The sequence below is a fragment of the Musa acuminata genome, chromosome BXJ3-3 (assembly GCF_036884655.1).
Source record: "Musa acuminata AAA Group cultivar baxijiao chromosome BXJ3-3, Cavendish_Baxijiao_AAA, whole genome shotgun sequence".
NCBI classification, from domain to species: Eukaryota; Viridiplantae; Streptophyta; class Magnoliopsida; order Zingiberales; family Musaceae; genus Musa; species Musa acuminata.
Window position 1 is genome coordinate 30,337,800 of NC_088351.1, and position 20,608 is coordinate 30,358,407.

General features: G+C 45.3%; 5 protein-coding genes, 1 long non-coding RNA gene and 1 pseudogene across 9 annotated transcripts; 5 read left to right on the top strand and 2 right to left on the bottom strand.

Moving 5' to 3' along the window:
• Positions 1–2,663, top strand: LOC135632617 (ethylene-responsive transcription factor ERF110-like). Its single transcript, XM_065141246.1, has 2 exons — positions 1–566; positions 726–2,663. The coding sequence occupies exons 1-2, from the start codon at positions 311–313 to the stop codon at positions 1,421–1,423; spliced, it is 954 nt and encodes a 317-aa protein (XP_064997318.1). The 5' UTR covers positions 1–310; the 3' UTR covers positions 1,424–2,663.
• Positions 2,664–3,281: 618 nt separating this feature from the next.
• Positions 3,282–4,160, top strand: LOC103979395 (abscisic stress-ripening protein 5). The gene is made up of 2 exons (XM_009395528.3): positions 3,282–3,530; positions 3,791–4,160. The coding sequence occupies exons 1-2, from the start codon at positions 3,282–3,284 to the stop codon at positions 3,971–3,973; spliced, it is 432 nt and encodes a 143-aa protein (XP_009393803.2). The 3' UTR covers positions 3,974–4,160.
• On the bottom strand, positions 3,687–5,620 carry LOC135632620 (uncharacterized). 2 transcript variants are annotated; one of them, XR_010494723.1, is made up of 3 exons: positions 5,482–5,620; positions 4,429–5,384; positions 3,687–3,986 (listed from the first exon to the last, which is right to left on the bottom strand). It is a non-coding gene; the product is annotated as an uncharacterized LOC135632620 (long non-coding RNA). The 2 variants fall into 2 exon arrangements; XR_010494722.1 differs by having other exon boundaries at positions 3,687–5,384.
• Positions 4,387–6,057, top strand: LOC135632615 (uncharacterized). The gene is made up of 2 exons (XM_065141245.1): positions 4,387–4,513; positions 4,585–6,057. Exons 1-2 carry the CDS (start codon positions 4,411–4,413, stop codon positions 5,958–5,960), a joined length of 1,479 nt encoding a protein of 492 aa, XP_064997317.1. The 5' UTR covers positions 4,387–4,410; the 3' UTR covers positions 5,961–6,057.
• On the top strand, positions 5,938–10,013 carry LOC135584354 (pentatricopeptide repeat-containing protein At5g04780, mitochondrial-like). 3 transcript variants are annotated; one of them, XM_065141244.1, is made up of 3 exons: positions 5,938–7,736; positions 7,835–8,552; positions 8,650–8,717. In XM_065141244.1, the coding sequence occupies exon 1, from the start codon at positions 6,057–6,059 to the stop codon at positions 7,593–7,595; it is 1,539 nt and encodes a 512-aa protein (XP_064997316.1). In that variant the 5' UTR covers positions 5,938–6,056; the 3' UTR covers positions 7,596–7,736; positions 7,835–8,552; positions 8,650–8,717. The 3 variants fall into 3 exon arrangements, with proteins under 3 accessions (XP_064997316.1, XP_064997314.1, XP_064997315.1); XM_065141242.1 differs by having other exon boundaries at positions 5,938–8,552; positions 8,650–10,013; XM_065141243.1 differs by having other exon boundaries at positions 5,938–8,527.
• Positions 10,014–10,888: 875 nt separating this feature from the next.
• On the bottom strand, positions 10,889–13,121 carry LOC135632616 (uncharacterized; annotated as a pseudogene).
• A 2,047-nt stretch (positions 13,122–15,168) lies between these two features.
• On the top strand, positions 15,169–19,574 carry LOC135632618 (transcription factor VIP1-like). The gene is made up of 4 exons (XM_065141247.1): positions 15,169–15,841; positions 16,197–16,329; positions 17,354–17,438; positions 19,077–19,574. Exons 1-4 carry the CDS (start codon positions 15,291–15,293, stop codon positions 19,322–19,324), a joined length of 1,017 nt encoding a protein of 338 aa, XP_064997319.1. The 5' UTR covers positions 15,169–15,290; the 3' UTR covers positions 19,325–19,574.
• The last annotated feature ends 1,034 nt before the right edge of the window (positions 19,575–20,608 follow it).

The window sequence follows — 20,608 nt, forward strand, 5'->3', positions numbered from 1 at the left end:
CTGCGTATGTAGACAGGGATTCTGTCGGAGATCTCTGGATGGTGGGAGACGAGGGATGCTCACAAAAAGACCCATGCAAAGCTTACGAGGAACTGCTCCTATGGCGGCGCACATCTATATATATACGCGTCCCGTTCCCTCGCCGTTCGAGTATTCGACGAATTGTTCAACCCCACTCTGAGGAGGCGGAGAGAACGTGCGCTTCGAGGTGGCTAACCTTACACGAGACTCAGCCGGCAAGTTCATCCATCCCGACGGCGGAGATGGCGGCGGCGATGAGGTGGTAGTGCCGTCGGCGGTGGCAACGAGCATGACATCGTCGTTCGAGGAGTACGAGATGGGGGTGATGGTGTCAGCGCTAGCGCACGTGCTCGCGGGAGACCGTGGCACCGATGCGGCGACTGATATATCTGAGTCAACCTCGTGCATGTTTCCGACGTCCTCGCCACCGTCGTGGGGCGATCGGGGCGGGCAAAAGAGGGGGAGCGACGACTTCAAGCTTGAGGATGTGGCCAAGCTCCGCAGAACTGTCGGGGAGTTCGGGGAGTCATCATCGACTCCGGCAGGTGATTCGATCGCTTTTCTCAGTGTATCCGGAGGCTCTTTATCGTCGTCTTCTTCTTCTTCTTCTTCTTCTTCACTGCTTCATGGCAGCTTCTCCCAACTCAACTCAAATCTACGTATATATTGCGTCTCTAATTTCCATTTCTGTTCGCTTTGTGTAGCAACGGAACAAACTGCATCAGCAGCAGCTGCTGCCGCAACAGAAACGGCTACCCGTTCGACCACCGGAGGAACAGAGCAAGCAGGAGCGAGAAGAAGATACAGAGGAGTGCGGCAACGCCCGTGGGGCAAATGGGCGGCGGAGATAAGAGACCCCCACAAGGCCGCCCGCGTCTGGCTCGGCACCTTCAACACCGCCGAGGCGGCCGCCCGGGCCTACGACGAGGCCGCCCTCCGCTTCCGAGGAAGCCGAGCCAAACTCAACTTCCCGGACGAGGCCCGCCATCGGCAAGCGCCGCCGGTCGCTCCGTCCGTCCGGGCGCCGGACTCCGCCGCTCCCGCAGTGCCGCTGGAGTCCCTCCCGTTCGTCGGTCACGGAGCCACAGCCGTCGCCGTCGCCGCCGCCGCGAGTGACTCCTTGGCCTACGCGAGGCTGCTGCAAGGCGCAGGGGAGTACCAGACGATGCCTCTCGCTTCTCTCTTGGATCCAATGATGTATTCCGCGGCTTCTGCTGCTTCCTTGGCCTCCTCCCATTCATTGCCTTCATCTAATCCATCCCCGTTTGCAGTTCCTCCTCCTCCTCCTCCTCCACCATTTCCTCCTCTGTTCTATTCTCTAGAAATGCCGCAACAGATCGACTTCTTCCAACATCCACCATGGACGGAATCCAGCCGCGATCCGCCATCTTCGTCGGGTTAACACAACACTCATGGAGCTCGACAGAACCTGCCTTCCTCTGTTCAGTTCAGTCCTCCTTTTGTTCTTTAGGATTCACACACGATCTATACAAATTTAGTTATATTTGTTTCTTATTTTGCTCCCATTTCTGTTTCTGTCTTCGTCGTTAGAAATTGAAATGAAAAGAAGATTGATTCTTCTTCGATAGATTGAATTATAGGAACCCTGACTTCAATTCTACTGTGTTAATTGACCTTCGATAGATTGAGAAATGAAAGCGACAGAAATAGCATCAGCTTTCGTTATCCGCTGATATGTATTTCCTTGTATCCGCAGCTTCATCGAGGAGAGAGCAATGTCTTCGTATTGGGTATGCCTACCTATCACTGTGACCTAACGATTAAGGCACGAAGAGGGCGACGTATTACACACCAAGTCTCATTCCACTAGTCCTTTGGATGCCAGGCATGATTCATGATATAGACTCCGATGCTCGAAACACAACTCTCGAATCAAACTCAAAATCCACTAAATGTGAGACTACGCCAAGTTGTGATCAGGTACAAGGACGGTGAACATGACGTATTGGCGTGCGTGTGTATTTTGTTGTGCAGTGGGGCGTGTATTATATAGTTTCTTATTGCCTCTTGCATCATCGTAGGGTTTTGTGACGGAAATGGAGACACCTTGGTGTCTAATATATATATATATATATATATATATATATATATATATATGTATATATATTATTGTTGAGGTTGCTTAAGATGGTTGGTTGGACTTTTTTTGCGACGACCACCGACTTGGTAAAAGGCCAGGGAAGCTGCAACGTGGTCGTGCACAGTGGGAGGGACTCGGTCAACACACGATCTCTAGTTTCCTCGGTCGTGGAGAACAGCGCGGCTAACGCTGCAGTGGAGAGATGGAGAGGTCGTAGGGCTTCGAAGGCCGTGCAGACACCAACGAGCCAACGTGTAGCCATACGGATCATACCCAGTTAGATACGTGGCCAGGGAAAAATATGCCCGCATCAAGACAACTGATCACCGAATCGACTGCTCCACATCGATGCTTCCACCTGGATGAGATCCCGTTTGTACTTCCCCTAGAGTTTTCTAACATGACGTCAAAGTGACGATCATCCGAGCATGTGATATGGGATAAAAGACCAATTGTCTCCTGGACAGACGTCCCTTTCGTGGGATGCATTCTCATCACAATCATTCATCAAACAATACTCCCCTACCAAGAATTAGTATCTACATCTAAAAAAAAGAAAGCATCAGTATCTGCCAGACGCCATTCTTTAGCTGGATGTCAGTTTCCATCAGGTGACACTTTCCAGCCACTGTACAAGGCACAATTAAGGGTTCCATTGACCGTATGATCTCATCAAAACTGTTGAGATTCAATATGACAACCAAGAAAATATGGTTCCTACAACCACGTAAATTTAAACTTCTGACTCTCAAATCGATAATAGAAGCTTTAGCTCTCCTAATCCCCCTCACTAACATGAGTGTTAGAGGGTGATCATCAAACAACCTCTTATATCTCCTTTGTTCTGTTGTTGTCAATCTTAAAGAAGGGAGCTACACGTACCCTCGGAACCAGGCTGTTCCGTGGCCTCGTCGTGCTTAGAGTTCTTGAGGTGCTGCCGCGTCCTTGAAGATTCAATTCCAAACTTCCTTCAACTATCGGGGTTCTTGAGATTCATATTTTCTCCCTCTAGATCATCTACGCTGGTAGTTTAGTTAATCATTTTCTCATATTCTGAAATAGTCAACTTGATCCGTGATCGCGCCGTGAAAATAGTTGGCTGCGTTCTCCTATAAAATTCTTCACCCCTTCAAAGCATTCTGTGTTCCTTTTGTGACTAATGGCTGAGCAGCACCACCAGCACCACCACCACCTCATCCACCACCACAAGGAGGCGAATCCCGCCGACGAGGTGGTCTACACCGAGACCGGCTCCACCGGCAAAGACGGGCACACGACTGGTTACGTGAAGACCACCGAGGTGGTCACCAACGACGGTGGCTACGAGTACAGGAAAGAGGAGAAGCAACACAAGCACAGGGAGCACCTCGGCGAGATGGGCGCCCTCGCCGCCGGTGCCTTCGCGGAGGTATCCTCATTATTGTGTGTCAGATCTTACAAGACTTGCACTGTTTATCCGCACCTTGAGAGATTAGGTAAAAATGATGAACCCTGAGACTTGGGATTATCTCCTTAAAACAAAAAAAATCCTATATAATCTAGCATAGTTAGCGAGGCCATCGGATAATAATTAACATTTTGCATAGTGCTTACGGTATAAGATGGGTTTTGGCTTTCAATATCAAAATATGCTGGTGCTTGTATCAATCACAATAATGGTGACCACAGCATGAGAAGCACAAGGTTGAGAAGGACCCAGAGCACGCTCGTAGGCACAAGATGGAGGCGGAGATCGGCAAGGCAATGGCAGTGGGCAGCGGAGGGTACGCCGCCCACGAGCACCACGAGAGGAAGGAAGCCAAGGAGCAGGCCGAGGAGGCTCATGGGAAGAAGCACCACCATTTCTTCTAAGACGGTGCAGACCCTGCATGGATTGTTCGGGTTCATGGTGACCTTCCAATGTTGGTAATAATCGAAGCACGTGGTTCTGGACCGCGTGAAGGCCTTCGTTTGTGTGCGTGTGTTTAAGATTCACGAAATTGCTTGATCAATATGATTGATATTAACTAATAAAGTCTCTGCTTGTGTTTCCTTTGCTTGTGATGTAAGTCTTCTGAAACACAAGTGTTCAATCGCTCGTGTACTCGTACTCTGTTAATGAGCTTTCTGCCCACGCAACCGTAAACTTCCAAAGGTCGCAAAAGCTTCACCACCCAAACCTCCCTCCACCACCTTCTCTGTCGTTTTCAGCATCTCCTCCGTCAAGGGACGAAGAAACGCATACTTGCGACGGAAGACGCTTATAGCTACATTTATTCCAGTAATACTATGTCCAGAAATATAGGATTATGGAGCTAGAATTGGACCTGAGTGTGACGGGAGCCACTAGGAATCTCGCGTTTGCCTCCACCGAGACGGAGGCCGTCTTCGTCCTCCTCGCTCACCTTCCAGGTATGGCACATCCGATCATATGGGTTATTTTTGGTTATCGCAGATTTCTTAGCGACGATGTGATGCAGCAGGATTGGTGCGGGAGAAGATCGAGGTGTCGGTGAATGAAGAGGGAACGGAGATTAGCATCAGCGGAGGAGGGGACAAATCCGCCGTTGAGACGGTGGTTGGAAGACGACTGCGGTTGAGGAATGAGTTCGAGATTAACCCGTTTCGGAAGGTGTTTCGCATCCCGAATGGCGTGGCGTTGGATCAGATCGATGCTGGTTTTTACGAGGAAGGAGACATTCTGGTGATTTTGATGCCCAAATCTGTTAGAGGTAATGCCGCTGGAATCGCAATCCGAGAAGTTCAAGGAGGAGAAGCTCCAAGGGAACAGAAGCTTGAAGGAGACGAAGTGATTTCTATGGACCGACCTCATGGTCATGCAGAAGCAAACGAAGCGAGAGCCACGATTGATGATGCAAAACCACCAAAGGCGGAAGAAGAAGAAGAAACCAAACAAGGAAAAGAAGAGGATCTAATCAGAAGAGAAGGGGCCGAAGAGAAATTGGACCAGAATGGAGCAGAAAGCTCAGGAACGGACCGTAATGGAGATCGAGAACCAAAGCACATGGAAGCAGAGATCAAAACACCTAAAGAAAAAGACTTTGAAGAAGAAGAGCGAAGAAAGGTACCTGATCAACCTCAAAAGCCCTCGATCGAGATGGAAGCACCAGATCTGCATGGAGAGCCCCCTCCTTCCGCAGCACCGGCACCAATCAACGGAGCGGGACAAGAAGATACAATCGAGAAGACGAGCGGTCCAGAACGAGAAGAAGATGAAGACGAAGTGCCCGACTTGCTTGAAGCGGCTGAAGCGGATCGAGATCTCCACCAACCCAAGGGACAGCAGACGTATCCAGATCACCAAACGGAACAAGAAGACAAGGCGCATGAACCGGAGCGACAAGAAGACAGAGCAGTACCTGAATCGTTCGAAGCACCTCAATCGGAAGGAGATCTCCACCAACCCGAGGAACAGCAGACGGATCCACATCACCAAACTGAACAAGAAGACCAAGCGCATGACTTGGAGCAACAAGAGGACAGAGCAGTACCTGAACCGGATGGAGAAGATATCCACCACCCCGAAGACAAGACAAAACCCGGCGAGATTTCAGATCAAATTCCCCGTCGATCCGGCGACAAAGCAGAGGAAGCAGCTGACGAAGGCCCGCAGACGGATAAGCCGATCGAAGCCCCAGACGAAGGCGAGGGAGAAGAGAGCTCGCCAGGTGATACAGGAGAGAAAGAGAGAGAGAACGGATCGAAGGGTAAGAGAAAGAGAAGGGAGAGGGCTAAAGAAGGAGGAGGAGCGCCGCCTCCTTCTCTGGCGGTCTTTGCTTTCATGTTGTCGCTGGTGGCGCTTGCCGTCCAACTCGTGAGGAGTCGAAGGCGCCGTTAGGCTTCGCACCGGATTGCAGTTATGGTGTTGGTTTACATTGTAGAATGTGCTATTGTTTCAATTGTTTATATGGTTCCCTTCTTATGTTTCTGAAAAATGGTGTCCACGACGCCGAAAGTAGACCTTGAGATGACCTACGCTTCCATTAGCCTCGCAACATCTCTCTCCTCACGCTTGCGAAGCTGCGCATCCTTATCTGCGTTGCGTGCTGGCCAACAAGCCCACGCCCAAGTCCTGGCTCATGGCCTCCTTCCGCATGTCACCCTTGAGACCGACCTCACGCTCATGTACGCTCGCTGCTCCAATCTCCCTCTCGCCCGCCAGGTGTTCGATCGAATGCGCCACCGGAACATGCATTCTTGGAACATCCTCCTCTCTGCCTACGTCCAGGCCTCCCTCTTTGATGATGCACTCTCGCTTCCCCGCTCGCTCCTACACTCTGGCCTTCGCCCCGACCACTTCACGTTGCCTTCCCTTCTCAAGGCCTCCGCCGCCATCGGAGACTCCTTTCGCGGAATGACATTCCACAACTGGGCTGTATGCCTTGGGCACGAGGAGAATGTCATCGTTAGGAGCTCCATCTTGGATATGTATGCGAAATGTGGGAGCCTGGATGATGCTCTCTACTTATTTGAGACAATGCCTAATAGGGATATCGTTATGTGGAATTCTATTATTTCGGGGTATGCAAGGGTTGGGTGCTCAGCTCAAGCGTTGGACCTTTTCCGGAGGTCGCAATGGGAGGTCGAAGAGCAGGACTTCAGGGCCATTCCGAGTGTCCTGAATGCATGTGGTCGGGAAGGAGACTTAAGAAGAGGGCAGGAGGTTCATGGGCGAGCTGTTCGGTGCTGCTTATTTGATTCCAACGTTGCTGTAGGTAATTCTTTGATTGATATGTATGCTAAGTGTGGATGTGAGAATGACTCGTGCAAAGTTTTCTCAAGCATGGGCGAGCAGAAGAACATAGTGACATGGTCAACTTTGATCTCTTGCTATGGAGTTCATGGTGAAAGAAACAAGTCACTGGCACTGTTTGAAGAAATGCTAGCACAAGGGATGAAGCCGAATCATATAACGTTCACTTCAGTCCTGTCTAGCTGTAGCCACTCAGGCCTTGTTGAAGAGGGCCGGAGGATCTTCGACTCGATACGGGGAGTTCACGAGGTGGAGCCAAGCATCGAGCACTATGCATGTCTGGTTGATCTTATTGGTCGTTCAGGGAATGTTGAAGAAGCTCTGGAGATGATACACAGGATGCCGATGGAGCCGACTGCTAGTGTTTGGGGAGCACTGCTGGGTGCTTGTGTGGTGCATAAAAATGTGGAGGTTGGAGAGATTGCTGCCTTCAGGCTTTTTGATTTGGAAGCTAGGAATCCTAGCAACTATGTGGCTCTCTGTGGCATATATGAAGCAGTTGGTCGACTGGATTGTGTTGCTAAAGTGAGAGTGAGGATGAAAGAATTGGAAATGGTGAAGACACCAGGATGCAGTTGGATAGATGTGAAGGGGAGATTGCAGGCTTTCTATCAAGGGGATGTCTCTCATCCTTCAGTGAAGCATATCCATGAGATGTTGAATTGGTTAACTCAGACAATGACCACTTCAACTATGGTTGATTTGGATTGGCATTTGTGAATATTTTCTCATGCCAAGTCTTGTGAAGATGGCAAGAGATATAGATGGACTTGGAGTTACAGTGATGATACAGCCAAGTAAAGCATACTACACAGTCTGTGACCACATGCCATCTGATTCAAACTGCAGTGATCTGATCAGGTAAGAGATACATCAGACCATAACTGCAGACAACATGATTTTGGTATGACAATATGAAGCTTGCCATAACTAAGAATCATAGTATCCAAAAGTTACAGCATCCATCTTTTGCCATGAAAGAAGTCGACGGAAGAACACATCCAAACCCTGTACAAATTCTTAAAGGAGTTCGATCATTCTCAGCCAGGAATGTGGAGAAGAACACAACAGGTTACATCTTACTGCTTCCAAGAAGTCTTTTACATTAGACGATGAAAGAATACCTTTATGATGCTCTCAAGATCAGAGGATACAACTGAAGGTTCATCAAATGTAATGAGATAACACTATACAAGCACAAACGTTCCATCGGATCATGGCACTATAATTGGATATATGTTTCATCAGATATAATTGGATAACATTATACAAGTGCAAATGTTCCATCGGATCATGGTGATGGCACTATAATTGGATATATGTTTCATCAGATATAATTGGATAACATTATACAAGCGCGAATGTTCCATCGGATCTGCCGTGTTTGCGATTAAGACTTGTTTAGCAGATTGTTGTATGCAGTGAACAGGGCATGAAACACATCTCCTTTCTTCTCTTGGGCAGCTGGACTTTCTTGGGAGTTAGATTCTGCTGACTCTGCCTTATCAGTCTTGACTGGGGCTTTTACTTCTGGTTTCACTGGTTCTGCATTTGCACCACTCACTTCAGTATTTGTTGCCAGAGAAGGAACAGAGGTCTCCTTCGGTGTGGCATTTGAGATGGCTTCATCAGCTTCAGTGTTGGAGACTTTGGTAGGTTGTTCTTCTGTTTCATGAGGTACTGCTTCATCCGTTGTTTTGTGCTCAATCACTTCTGTTTCATGAGGTATTGCTTCGTCCGTTGCTTTGTGCTTAATCGCTTCTTCTGTTTCAAGAGGTGCTGCTTCGTCTGTTGCTTTGTGCTCAATCACTTGTTCTATTTCGAGAGGTACTGCTTCATCCACTGCATTGTGCTCAATCACACGTGTTTCTTGAGGTACTGCTTCATCCACTGCTTTGTGCTCGATCACATGTGTTTCATGAGATACTGCTTCATCATGAGGTACTGCTTCATCCACTGCTTTGTGCTCGATCACATGTGTTTCATGAGATACTGCTTCATCATGAGGTACTGCTTCATCCACTGCTTTGTGCTCGATCACATGTGTTTCATGAGACACTGCTTCATCATGAGGTACTGCTCCATCCACTGCTTTGTGCTCAATCACATCTGTTTCATGAGATACTGCTCCATCCACTGCTTTGTGCTCAATCACTTCTTCCTTCGCTTCCACGGTCTCTGGTGCAACAGTCTCTAACACGACATTGTCGCCGGTTTTGATGGATTCAGAAGGCTCTTCGTTCTGCAGGATCAGTTCCAATGAACTTCAAATTAACATGAGTTAAAGTTCAATCTAGCTTGCCTACCTCTATGAGATTGCCATGTCAAGGAACAATGGCGTGCCAATACCATTTTGGCACACGATATATGTATATATATATGATGAACGCAGAGACTGAAACATTGCCATCAACTAGCAACTTGCAATTTAGTTGCCTAGCGTGTGGTTGCTAATGCATATGGTTGTCCTCGTGCAGCTGTTTCCAAAGTAGCATTACTACAAGCTATAAAGATGGCACCTTGAACTGGTCGTCGAGGGATTTCAGGTGGCTCTCATCCGGCGCCTCGTGTTCGACCTCCTGCTCGGAGGCCGCCACCACGACCTCCTCGTCCTTCTCCTCCTCCTTGGGGGAGTGCACCACCTTGGGATCCTGCGAAGAGGGCGGCAGCTGCTCCAGCGGCAGCGGGGTGTCGCCTTGCGCCATGGGCTTCGACGCGCACGCTCCCATGGCTCTGCCTCTCTCTCGCTCTCTTGATCCGGCCCTGGTTCGAGAGGGAGGGGAACAGAAGCGGAAAGGGGCCACTGGCATATAACGAAGCAGGAGAAGGAAGGGTCCCGAGGCGCGAGCTGGCGCTGTTACTCCGACATGTGTTCTGCGCCGCAGGTGTTTGCTCTTCCGACGTTTGCTCTGCAGCGCAGAAGGAACTCAAATATAGAATGCGGAACCAGCGGTGCTCACGAATTGCACCGAGTTTGAAGACATCCGACGTGATCGACAAATGACTCGTACGCTACTATTTCTCTTGTTTTTTTTCTCGTATTTTTTAAAATTATTATAGTTGCAAAAAAATACGAGCTTATGTGTGTTTTTTACATTTTTAATGTTGGGAATAAATTACCACATTTCTTTCTTTCAAGTAGCTATACTTGTCTTGCTTTTTTACTTTTTTTCTTTCTCCGTGTTCGTGTTGTTTGGTTGTGATAGAAAGAACAGGAAGACGAGAAAATTATTCATGTTAGATGGAGTAAAATAGATTAAATTATACATTATAAGAAATGTGAGATTCTGACATCCGTCAGAAGTTTTTACCGACTAAATTAGACAGGAAAAAACCTTTTAGTCAAGCATTTGAATTTGTTACTGTAATATTTTGGATGCTCAAATCAATTTATAGTCTCAGATTATAGAATAAAAAATTTTATATCTAAAATATTGGAGAGAGCTCAGCTTACTCATAAAACCTATTAATATAGATTGTGGTAGCACTTGTCATCTCCCTTCAGATCAGGTAAAAACAAACATAGTTTATACGGCTGATCCACAGCACCAATGTGATCAATTTGAAAGAAACCAGACCTGAACATAACGATGCTTGAAATTGGCATGAAATCAACAAGATGGATCAAAAGATGTTAAATTACATACATGAACCTCTTTTCATGAAACAAAGTCCTCCAGAGGAGTTGCTTCTAAATTTCCTTACCAAATGTTAAATGTTGAACATAATGACAGTGACCGACAAAAACCGCATCAGTTTCTCCTGATCAAAGTATAATGAGAGAATTCTACAAGGTCCAGAATAAGGGGAATCCATGAGTATTATTAGCAGATACCTCTTTACTGCTTCTGACCATGTAACTTGACAATAGCAAACTAGTCAAAGATAACATTGTCGGAGAAGAATGAAAAGCAAACCGAGTCCAGAATACAGAATCCAACATGACGACATGTAAGGCCACAACATGACCTATAGAAAGGGCAGATAAAAGAAGAAATTGACAAAAAAGAAGGTCAACTAAACTAATAACTTTATTAGTCATCTAAATGACACGCACATAGGACCCAGTATTCTCTCTTGTTTCTAAGAGACGTTATCAAATGCCTCGAAATATTTACTAGCAAAAACACCAAATGAAAACTCGAGCATCAGCTCCTTTCTTGAATCAGAAAAATTTACAATTTTGCAGCCAAAATTCCACAGCTTCCTTCAAATAATCTTGCATCACCTAATTCTTTTTGAAGTAAGATCCAACTCTATTTCCTTCTGCCTTAGTTCAAGGCTCATGTGTTCATTCTCAAGCTTCATCCGCTCATTTTCCATCCTCATCATGTTTAGTTCTCTGTCTTTCTTCTTACTAAACCTATGCCACTTGTAACATTGCTTCTCAAGCTCCAGCATTTGAGCTTGAATTTGCAATCTCTTCTCCTCTAATTGAAGCGGATAAGAGTTGACCCAATGCTGTTGTATTGGATCCTTCTGAAAATACTCTGTTCATATCTATCGACAAACCTTGAGGTTGAAGGGTCATGATACAATTTTGTGGGCCTGGGTGGTTTCCAGAAACCACATCTTCATGGCTCACCCCATTCTTCATCCTTTTTGGAAAGCATGATGCCACCAAATCACCGTGCAAGGTATTATGCTCTTCAGCATCACCTTCCTCATCGTCACTATCAGCACTTTGATCATCTTCATCAACATCTTCGTGTGAGTCCCTCCTTGCATCATGCTCGCCTCTCCTTCTAAGTGCCAACTGCAACGGTCGTTGAAGTGCAGGGTCGGCAGGTAAATTCAACCGGTTACAATTATGATAGGAGCACATCTCCTCATAGAAAAGATGTTTTGAGCTCAAAATCTTCCAGACATCATCCTTCATCTTCTCAGAGACATTACTGATATGGTCCAAAAGCGCCGGATTCTCCACAACCCTACAAGATGTTCCCCTCCCAAGGATATCCGTTAGCTTCTTGTATCTCTTGTTCAGGTCATTAAACTTATCCTCACATTGCTGAGGTGATACATAACACCCCCTTTCAGCCATAGCTTTCGATATGGCCTTCTGCTTCCCCTTTTTCTGCAATATGACATACTTCCTCCTCCCACTGCTCTCAGAAGCATTGTCTTCTCCTACGTAAGAAACCACAGTTATCAAAAGCCGAACCATCGCATCAGTCCACTTCATTCGCAGCCAAGGAGAGCCCTTTTTCCCTTCGCCAGCCTCATTTTGAGCATCAACTCCATCCTCGGTCTAGCTTGGCTCGTCGTCATCTCTCACCGAGGCCCTTGCATGCTCTTCTTTATTGTACTCCATGATGGAAATCCCCTCTTGATGGTCAGAATCCTGAAACTAGTTTCCCGGTACAGGGAATGCATCACACATCCGTGGGTGGATCATCGAGGCTTGGCGCATGTGCATCTTTCCTTGCAAACTTATTGCACCATAAGAAGCTCCGGTCATCATGCTTCCAGCAGGTAATTTTCCCTCCATTTGGCGTCTTTCAGAAGTAAGAGTATCCAGTGACTACTGTCCAAATTCTTCCTTGTTATCCTTGAGACTCAGGAGGAATCACACAAGGTTTCCATCTTCCTTGCGGCTCCTACCGGTTTCTTCACATCAATCCCACCATCTCAAAGATAACCAACCTTACCCCCCTTCAAATGTTTAACCTATACAGCGAGTATGAGAGCCCAGGGCTCAGCAAATGCAGAAAAATCCCAACTTTATGCAAGACGAGGCAAGAAATCGATCGCAACCGCCACAAACTCTCATTTCCCGATCTCAGAAGCAGATACCAAATGGGAACCCCTAGGCCCGACCCCAGATCACCGCACCAAGAAAACCCAACAAACCATCCGGAAACGGCGGAAAGGACGAACTTAACTGCTTTGCGACGCGAGCGAATCCGGGTTGCGCCTTTCTTTCTGGGGGACACGCTCGACACCGCGGCAGCGTCGCCGAAGAAACACGGCGTCTTTCGGTGGAACGACGGGAAGGGGAAAGCGGGAGACGGAGAGCTAATCATCGCGGCGGACCGCACCGACGGGGTTCCGACGAATCGCAATCGCACGCCCATCGTGCGGTCGCCAACAGGCCCAGTTAGGTGGGGGCTTATTTCGGTGGGACCTAACGTGACGCCGCCAACGACGTCAGGCTGACGTCACAATTTATTAGACTATTTGACTGTACCTCCAATAAATCTTCCTAAGTTAGGGTTTGGTGTATACTCTCATTTCATCACTAACATAGCAGCTTTATAAAAAGGCTTCAAATATGCTAATTTACATATGAGAAACTAATTTTTTGATATTAACTTAAGCATAAAAAATGATTATTATTAGGTATATTCTCAACATAATTTACAAGATAATCATTTCGTGATATCGGGCTTACGATAACGTCTAATAAGAATCAAAATTGGTTTCGAGTCGTAAAATCCATAAAAACTAGAATTTATAAATATAAAAATCATAGTCTTTGGATGGAATAAATAGATAAATGGGTAATTTTTTTGCCTTGTAAATTAAGACAAATGGTTTGGGTAATTTTTTTGCCTTGTAAATTAAGACAAATGGTTGGGGAAGCTTTGAAAAGGACAGTAGTAGCATGGAACAGTTGATGTGGTCAGAAAGCTTTGACATAAATAAATGAACAGCAAAGTAGGGCTGCTTTTAAGGAGACTAGTGGCAGCTGTGCTCAGGCCAAAGGTTTTCCTAAGATACCCTAATCCTCATTGGACTGCAACTTTGATGGTGACATCAACCTTTGCCAAAGTTATTGAGAGATCTATGTGATTTCGAAGAGATGAGGCTGAACCTTCCTGTTCAGAAAGTTAAGCAACAGACCAAATGTATTATTTCAGTCTTTAGTAATGTAAAATTATTCTTGATATTTTTGTTTTTCGAGAAGTAAAAGTTATATCGACATAATAATTTGATACGATACGAAACGGATGTTAAGTGCACATTGATTTTCCAATTTGTATATATGAAAAATCTCGTAAGAAATTTGAGGATAATTTTTTTTTATTTTGAACCTATATCGACATATCGATATCTGATTCGATCTACGATATCATCGTTTAATCGATAATTTTATATTATCTAAATATTTGCTTGTTACCACCATCAGTATTTTCGTTATTTTTTTATTTTACGCATGAATATTTTTTTTCTTATTTGATATTATCTTATAAATTTTATAAAAGACGAGTCTTAGTAAAATTAAGGCTAATATATATAAATACTAATCTAACTCAAAAGCTTAAACTTTTAAGTCTAATGTGTCACCAAATTATTTCAATTCTTAATAATATCATATTATTCTTAGCTCTCTTTTCATTTTGCATCTCACTTTTTTTCATAATGAGGTAATTTTCTTAATAAATAAACAACAAAAGGGACTAAAAATTTATATATATATATTTTTTTTTAAGCACTTATCTTAGATTCTATTACTCCTCTCTCTCTCTCTCTCTCTCTCTCTCTCTCTATCTCTATCTCCATTTCTAAAAATGGTATTAGTGTCTTTGATCTGATTAGCACAAAGATATCCATCAAAATGAGAAGATTCGGCATCGATGTAAAATGTCTCTTTAACCATAACTTTCTTATTCCAAAAATCATAATATCTCGATCTCTATTTTGGAGCAAAATTAGAGGTATGATTTGGGGGCACATCAATCGATATCAAATGCCGGTGAAGCTTCCTGCGACGGCTACAGAACAACACGGATGGCCTGCGCCGGGTCAAACGGAGTCTCACATGGAGTGCCTCCTCTCACGCGCTTCCCTCATCCGTGCCCGTCCGATCCAGATCGTACGCTCCATAATTGATTCGTATTCTCGGTCTTAACTCACCTGCACGTCGGTCCCCTCGACACGACGCAGGCACGCCCGCCTTCCCCTGACGTGTCTTCCGCCCCGCCTCGGTGACCGTCCGTTCGACGATCGGACGGCTGAGAAGGAGGACACGGAGACACCGCCGTGCGTCCCGGCTCGACAAGTTCGACGTGGGTTTCTGACCCACAACATTCTCACGACGCGCTGTTGGTTTACCCGTGTCCGTACCTGCACCGCTGTCTCACCAATCGCCACGGCCGGGGCGATGTCAAGTGCGGGACCCTCGAGGGACCGGTTGTTTCCTCGGTCGAAGGGCAGGTAGGTGGAAGGCAGGTGAGTCATTAACGGTGGGAGAAGTACTGGAGTGGAATTATTCGCCCAGCTCATGCGTTCGCAGGGCACTGCGAGCTCAGTGCTTGGGTTCTCCTTGAACGGCCGCGCCTCCTCCCCCTCTCAGTCCACCCCCCACCCCCCCCCGCTCTCTCTCTCTCGTCCTTGGAGTCCACCACACGATTCCGCGGTCCGTCGCGTCTTGGCATATCGTATCCGCCGCTCGAGACGTGGGAGCGAGCGATGGAGCCGATGGCGCCGCCCACAGCCCGCAGGTTCGGGCAGATCCCGCCGCCGAACCCGCGCGGCGGCGGCGGTGGTGGCGGCGGAGGCGCGCACCGGCGGTCCCAGTCCGAGACCTTCGTACGCCTCCCTGACGACATCCTCTTCGACCCCGACCCCGACTTCGACATCGACTTCCCTTCGCTCTCCGACAACAGCGTCTCCGCCGGCGACGTAGGCGGCTGCGGGACGCTCGTGGCCGAGACGCCCGGGGTGTCGGACCCGGCAACGGCGGGGAGGCCCGTCTCCGGGGCCCATCTCAGGAGCCTGTCGCTAGACGCCGCGTTCTTCGACGGGTTGGGGTTCCAGGCGGGCGCAGCGGCCGGAGACGGCGGCGGCGGCGGAGGGGCGCAGGAGAGAAGGGGGCACCACCGGCGGAGCGGCTCGATGGACGGGTCGATCTCGTCGTTCGAGGGCGAATCGGGGGCGTCGCTGTCGGATTACGCGAAGAAGGCCATGACGGCTGATAAGCTGGCGGAATTGTCGCTGCTGGATCCCAAGAGAGCGAAAAGGCTTGATCTTTTCTCCCTCTAACTCTTTTGCCCCCTTTATTTCTTGCAAGAACTTGGTTTTCCCCTTCCCAATTTTGCTTGAATTTAGGCTCATAAATGTTCTTTGCAGAAGTTTCCGGTTCATTTCCCTCATTTCCCCTTGCATGTGTTCCATGTTACTCAGTTCTTGTAGAAAAATTACTCTTTTTCCTTTTATTTTTTTTACCTCTGTTTCTGAATTTAATGTTGTCCAATGCTTCTTTTCGACTTGCCACTTCGTTTAGTATGTTAAATGACGCTCAATTTAGCTTTAATCTTATACAAGATATTGCAAAACTAGCTGAGATTTTTGAGTTCCACCTATTTCTTGCTGTAGGATTCTTGCAAACAGGCAATCTGCTGCTCGATCCAAGGAGAGGAAAATTCGTTACACAAACGAACTCGAGCGGAAGGTGCAAACACTTCAGACTGAGGCAACCACTCTCTCTGCACAGCTCACTCTTCTTCAGGTGCATATTTTTGACTGGCCTCTGCTGTTCTTTGTTGTTTGGTGTCTGACATGAGTTTGGTGCTGCCATTGATTTCTTTGTTTAAATCAACATAAGCTGATCTGGATTGATGTTGCTCCTGGTGAAATAATTTAGTTGCTGGTGTACTTTAATCTTGCTTGATCTCCTTGCAATGTACTGACTGATGTCAGTAACTATCCTATTCAAGCATATGCATACTGCACATTGTTTAGGCAGTTTTGGGCATATCCACCGAACTCGTATTATTTTTGCGAACAAGATTTTCTGAGACGTGTTTCATAATTATTGTTGCTCGAGTGTGTATGTGTGATCATGTTGTGGTTTCATATGGAATTCCTGACTCAAGCACAACTGCAACCTAACGGCTTAACTTAAGTTTTATCTTTTGCAAGGTCTTGTTCTTCCCTTTTGCATGACTCTTTTGAATCTCACTCATTTCAGAAATCTTTTCTTTCTCTTTGTTTTTTGTTGATATAGGATTTGTGGTCTGTAGATAACACTTGATTTTAAACTTGATTTTGATGTTGAGAATCACAATGTAAATGGTGATCATTTTCACTGACTATTTTCAATAAATGAAGAAATGAGTCTCATAACATTGCGGGGTGTAATGGCTGAGGATTGACCTTATATGGTTACAGTTCTGTGTCCACAAGCATGAACTTGATCTAATTAGCAGCCGAGCATTGAAATCATACAGTATTGCTCAATCAAGTAGGAATGTATAGCACTGGACTGTATAAATGGGTCATGTTCTGCACTTGGCTTTGCTTCAATTTAGCATTCATGAGAATTTAGTTCTCTAAATTATTTATTCTCGTGTTTCTCATCTTCCATCAGTATCATTTATTGCACCACATTCCTTAAGGCTCTTTCCTCAATATCAAAACTAACAGGCTTTCTTTTTAACCATTGATTTGTTGTTGGAAAGTCTCTGTTGATGAGTATCTTCCATTGTATTTGAAAGGACAGTGATTTGATGTCTGATTCCTTTGTACTGCAGAGAGATACTACAGATTTGACTGCCGAGAATAGAGAACTCAAGTTGCGCTTGCAAGCTATGGAGCAACAGGCTCAACTCAGAGATGGTATGTGTTCAACAATACACCAACTAGTGTTTGTTAATTTAAGCTGAGTTATTAGTGAGCATTCTGTTAGTGCATTTCGAGCTTAAGATGACGACAAGAGTTCCTTGGCTAGATATATTGATGAGTGAGCAGAAGCTATAATATATTCTATCCAGAATTGCAACTAGCTCCAGCTATATCTTTATACTGTTCAAAATTTAATACAAGCAAAGCACGCATCAGATGTTTTCTTGGCTGAGAAGATCAATACCAAGTTCTAGGAACTTATTTCTTTGGTAGCACCATGAGTGTGCCACAGATTAACTCTACAAAAAAAATGTCACTGCCTACATTTCGGTTCAGCTACCCATATGATATTACTTACATGGATCAAGCATGTCATAGTAGCCAGATAAAGCTGACAACACAAGTGCAACAGCCTTGTGCATGCATAGTTAATGAATCAATCTAGATAATTAGGTGAGAATATCCTTATTTCTCAACCATTATTCTTATTCCCAGCATCCTAGAACCCATAGGTTAACGCTAGGCACGACGCAAGCTAGCTTGACATCAACCTAATAAAATGCAAATAGCCAACTCGCATATAAGTTCGATAAATGCAAAATAATAATTTATATTATAACATGCATCTTAAATTAGTAAACCTTATAGCCTATAATAGCTTGCCTCATCTCCCCATCTCTTTTTTCTCGCTCCCTCTTCTAGACCTACACCTATCTGTGCTGCTCTTCATAGTGTTCATGCCGACACCAAGCTTGTTCCTAGAGAGGCCTAGCAACTCTATCTTTAATCAACGTTTGTTCTGAATATTCTTTTTATGTGTGTGTGTGTGTGCGCACGCATATATGCCCTTTCAAGAATTGAGTAATCATACATACCCCTCCAAAGTATCAATCTGTATACCCTTGTAAACTATGTTTATATAAGTCGGAGGCCTTACTTTCACAATCCATCTATGGCTGTTACAGTAAGGGTTTAATTATCGATAATAACATTGGAATCTTATTGGACTGGCACATGTCAACTGGTACAGTACAGTGGTATAGTTGGACGATACAACGATAAGAAAAAGTAAAAAAAAAATGTTGTTATTGAAACTTTGGTCGTATACTGCTGTATTTGCCCGATGCTTACTCTAGTTAAACTTTGGTTGCCCTCGTCCCCGAGCTACAAGATCATTTTGCACCCATCTTGTTATTGAAACCATCTTCTGTATGAATCTAACTTTGGAGGGTACTAATGCAATTTGCTTCAAATATCCTTATCCTATTGGGATATCATGGGGTACTGATGCAGATAGGCTTTTATATCAATTGTGTAGGTTGCAAAAATTCCTGGGATCTTTTGTGATTTACACAAACTTAGGAAAACTTTCCGAGATCTATAAAAGGTTACTTTGTTATAGATATGCCACTTCAATGGGTGCACTAGTTTGGCTTGAGATGGCAAAGGATTGGCAGCTTTACTTCCCTCTTTAAAGTAAGATTTTCTGAGAAGGGGAGTTTCCTATTGATCTTGTGGCTCCGGGGTTCCTGAGCTAGATTGCCGACTTGATATCTGCTGCTTGAAGTTACTAATTGAAGGCTGAGTCTTGATGCATGATGTTGCTGATCATTACCTTCTCTCTTCTTTTAGCTCTGAACGAGGCTTTGAGAGAAGAAGTGCAGCGGCTTAAGATAGCAACCGGACAACTTCCGAATGCAAATGGAAATCCTTTTAATGGAGGCCTTCGGCAGTCTGTATCAAACTACTATCACCCGCAGCAATCGCCTCCCCCAAGCGGACGCCAAGCTCATCATCTGCATCCATCTCAGGCACAAAGTTCTTCGAACGGTCAGTCAGTCAGTGTTCATTCCCCAAATGATCCAATGGACTTCATGTGAGGGCAAAGTCAATAACCTGTTATAGCTTAAAACTACCTACCTTTAGAAGGCTATTTCTAGATGGTTTTCGAGTAGGATAATTTAGAGTTCATTTTATGCATAATGTAGCTTATGGTAGTTTCTTAGGGGATCGCTGTTCTTTGTAATATTTGTATCTCTAATAGGGTATGTCTAAGGTTAAACCGACTGACACCTATCTACATGATGATGAATGTGTAATATGAGTGTCATTTCTCCTTTGTTTCTTTTCCGGAATGTGTTCAAACTTTGATGCGGCAACACTGACTAGCCGCGTCTTAAGCAGTGTGCAGCTTGTTGGTTATTAATGTTTCCATTTTTTCCCGCATGATGTGAGATTTCTTGAGTTGCATACCTTCAATGAAGATGTTGCTATGCTTTCCAAAAGACTAATGTTGATGAATTGTTCTTGATCCGAGTAGGATGCATTTTTTGTGAACAATGCATTGGAATGCATCTTTTTGAGTATTGGAATCTTGAGATTCTATTCTTTTTCCAATCGTGTCGGCATTCGGGTTTGCGTCGATGTTGAGCCTATTAAACAAGGTATTTGGTTCGGCCAACCAACTTCGGTATGTCCTTTTTCAAGTGATTTCATGTTACTATTGTCCGTTATACTTTGATTTGCGGATGTATCGGGCACAAATTGCCGTCGTCCAACATGAACTACTAAATTGGTGCCCGAGACAAGAATGGATCCCGGAAGAGTGGAGCACCTAAACAGACGAGTAGTAACTCTTTTTCGCTTTGCAGTTCTTGAATCATTGATCAAGTGAAGTTCAACAGGCCTTTCATCCTTCAAACTCCCAAACGCCGCATCAAGCACGGCATTGACATAGAAGCGCTCTCCTGCTGTCGAGCAGAAGAGACCGATGGGAATGAACTGCTGCCCGTTAAGACGACTTTTGACACTCGTGAAGTGCATTGATTCTTTGATCTCATCTGCGATCGCCAGTGCTGATGAATGCAAGCTCCTCTTCTTCTTCTTCCGAGTTTGGGTGGCGAGCTGACCCTTCCGGACTTCCATGACACCTTTCGCCTGCAATGCCGTGATCCTCTCCAACTTTTGTGCTGTCAACTCGAGAGTTGACATAACCAAAGGCAATGTCTTGAGAGAAAGAAGGGGGCCAAAAATAATCGATCAGAAAAGAGAACTCTATGAACTCAAAAAGTAAATCAAAGGATTTTTTTTTTGTTTTATTATTATTATTTTTTTGTAATTTAGGAATCTTCACAATCCAATTTGACATATTTTCATTTTTAATC

Coding starts and splice junctions, on each gene's coding strand:
- LOC135584354 (XM_065141242.1), top strand. CDS start 6,057: ATGGTGTCCACGACGCCGAAAGTAGACCTTGAGATGACCTACGCTTCC.
- LOC135632617 (XM_065141246.1), top strand. CDS start 311: ATGACATCGTCGTTCGAGGAGTACGAGATGGGGGTGATGGTGTCAGCG. Junction 567..725: donor GTCATCATCGACTCCGGCAG/GTGATTCGATCG, acceptor CGCTTTGTGTAG/CAACGGAACAAACTGCATCA.
- LOC103979395 (XM_009395528.3), top strand. CDS start 3,282: ATGGCTGAGCAGCACCACCAGCACCACCACCACCTCATCCACCACCAC. Junction 3,531..3,790: donor CCGCCGGTGCCTTCGCGGAG/GTATCCTCATTA, acceptor TGGTGACCACAG/CATGAGAAGCACAAGGTTGA.
- LOC135632618 (XM_065141247.1), top strand. CDS start 15,291: ATGGAGCCGATGGCGCCGCCCACAGCCCGCAGGTTCGGGCAGATCCCG. Junction 15,842..16,196: donor GATCCCAAGAGAGCGAAAAG/GCTTGATCTTTT, acceptor TTCTTGCTGTAG/GATTCTTGCAAACAGGCAAT. Junction 16,330..17,353: donor CACAGCTCACTCTTCTTCAG/GTGCATATTTTT, acceptor TTTGTACTGCAG/AGAGATACTACAGATTTGAC.
- LOC135632615 (XM_065141245.1), top strand. CDS start 4,411: ATGGAGCTAGAATTGGACCTGAGTGTGACGGGAGCCACTAGGAATCTC. Junction 4,514..4,584: donor CCTCCTCGCTCACCTTCCAG/GTATGGCACATC, acceptor GTGATGCAGCAG/GATTGGTGCGGGAGAAGATC.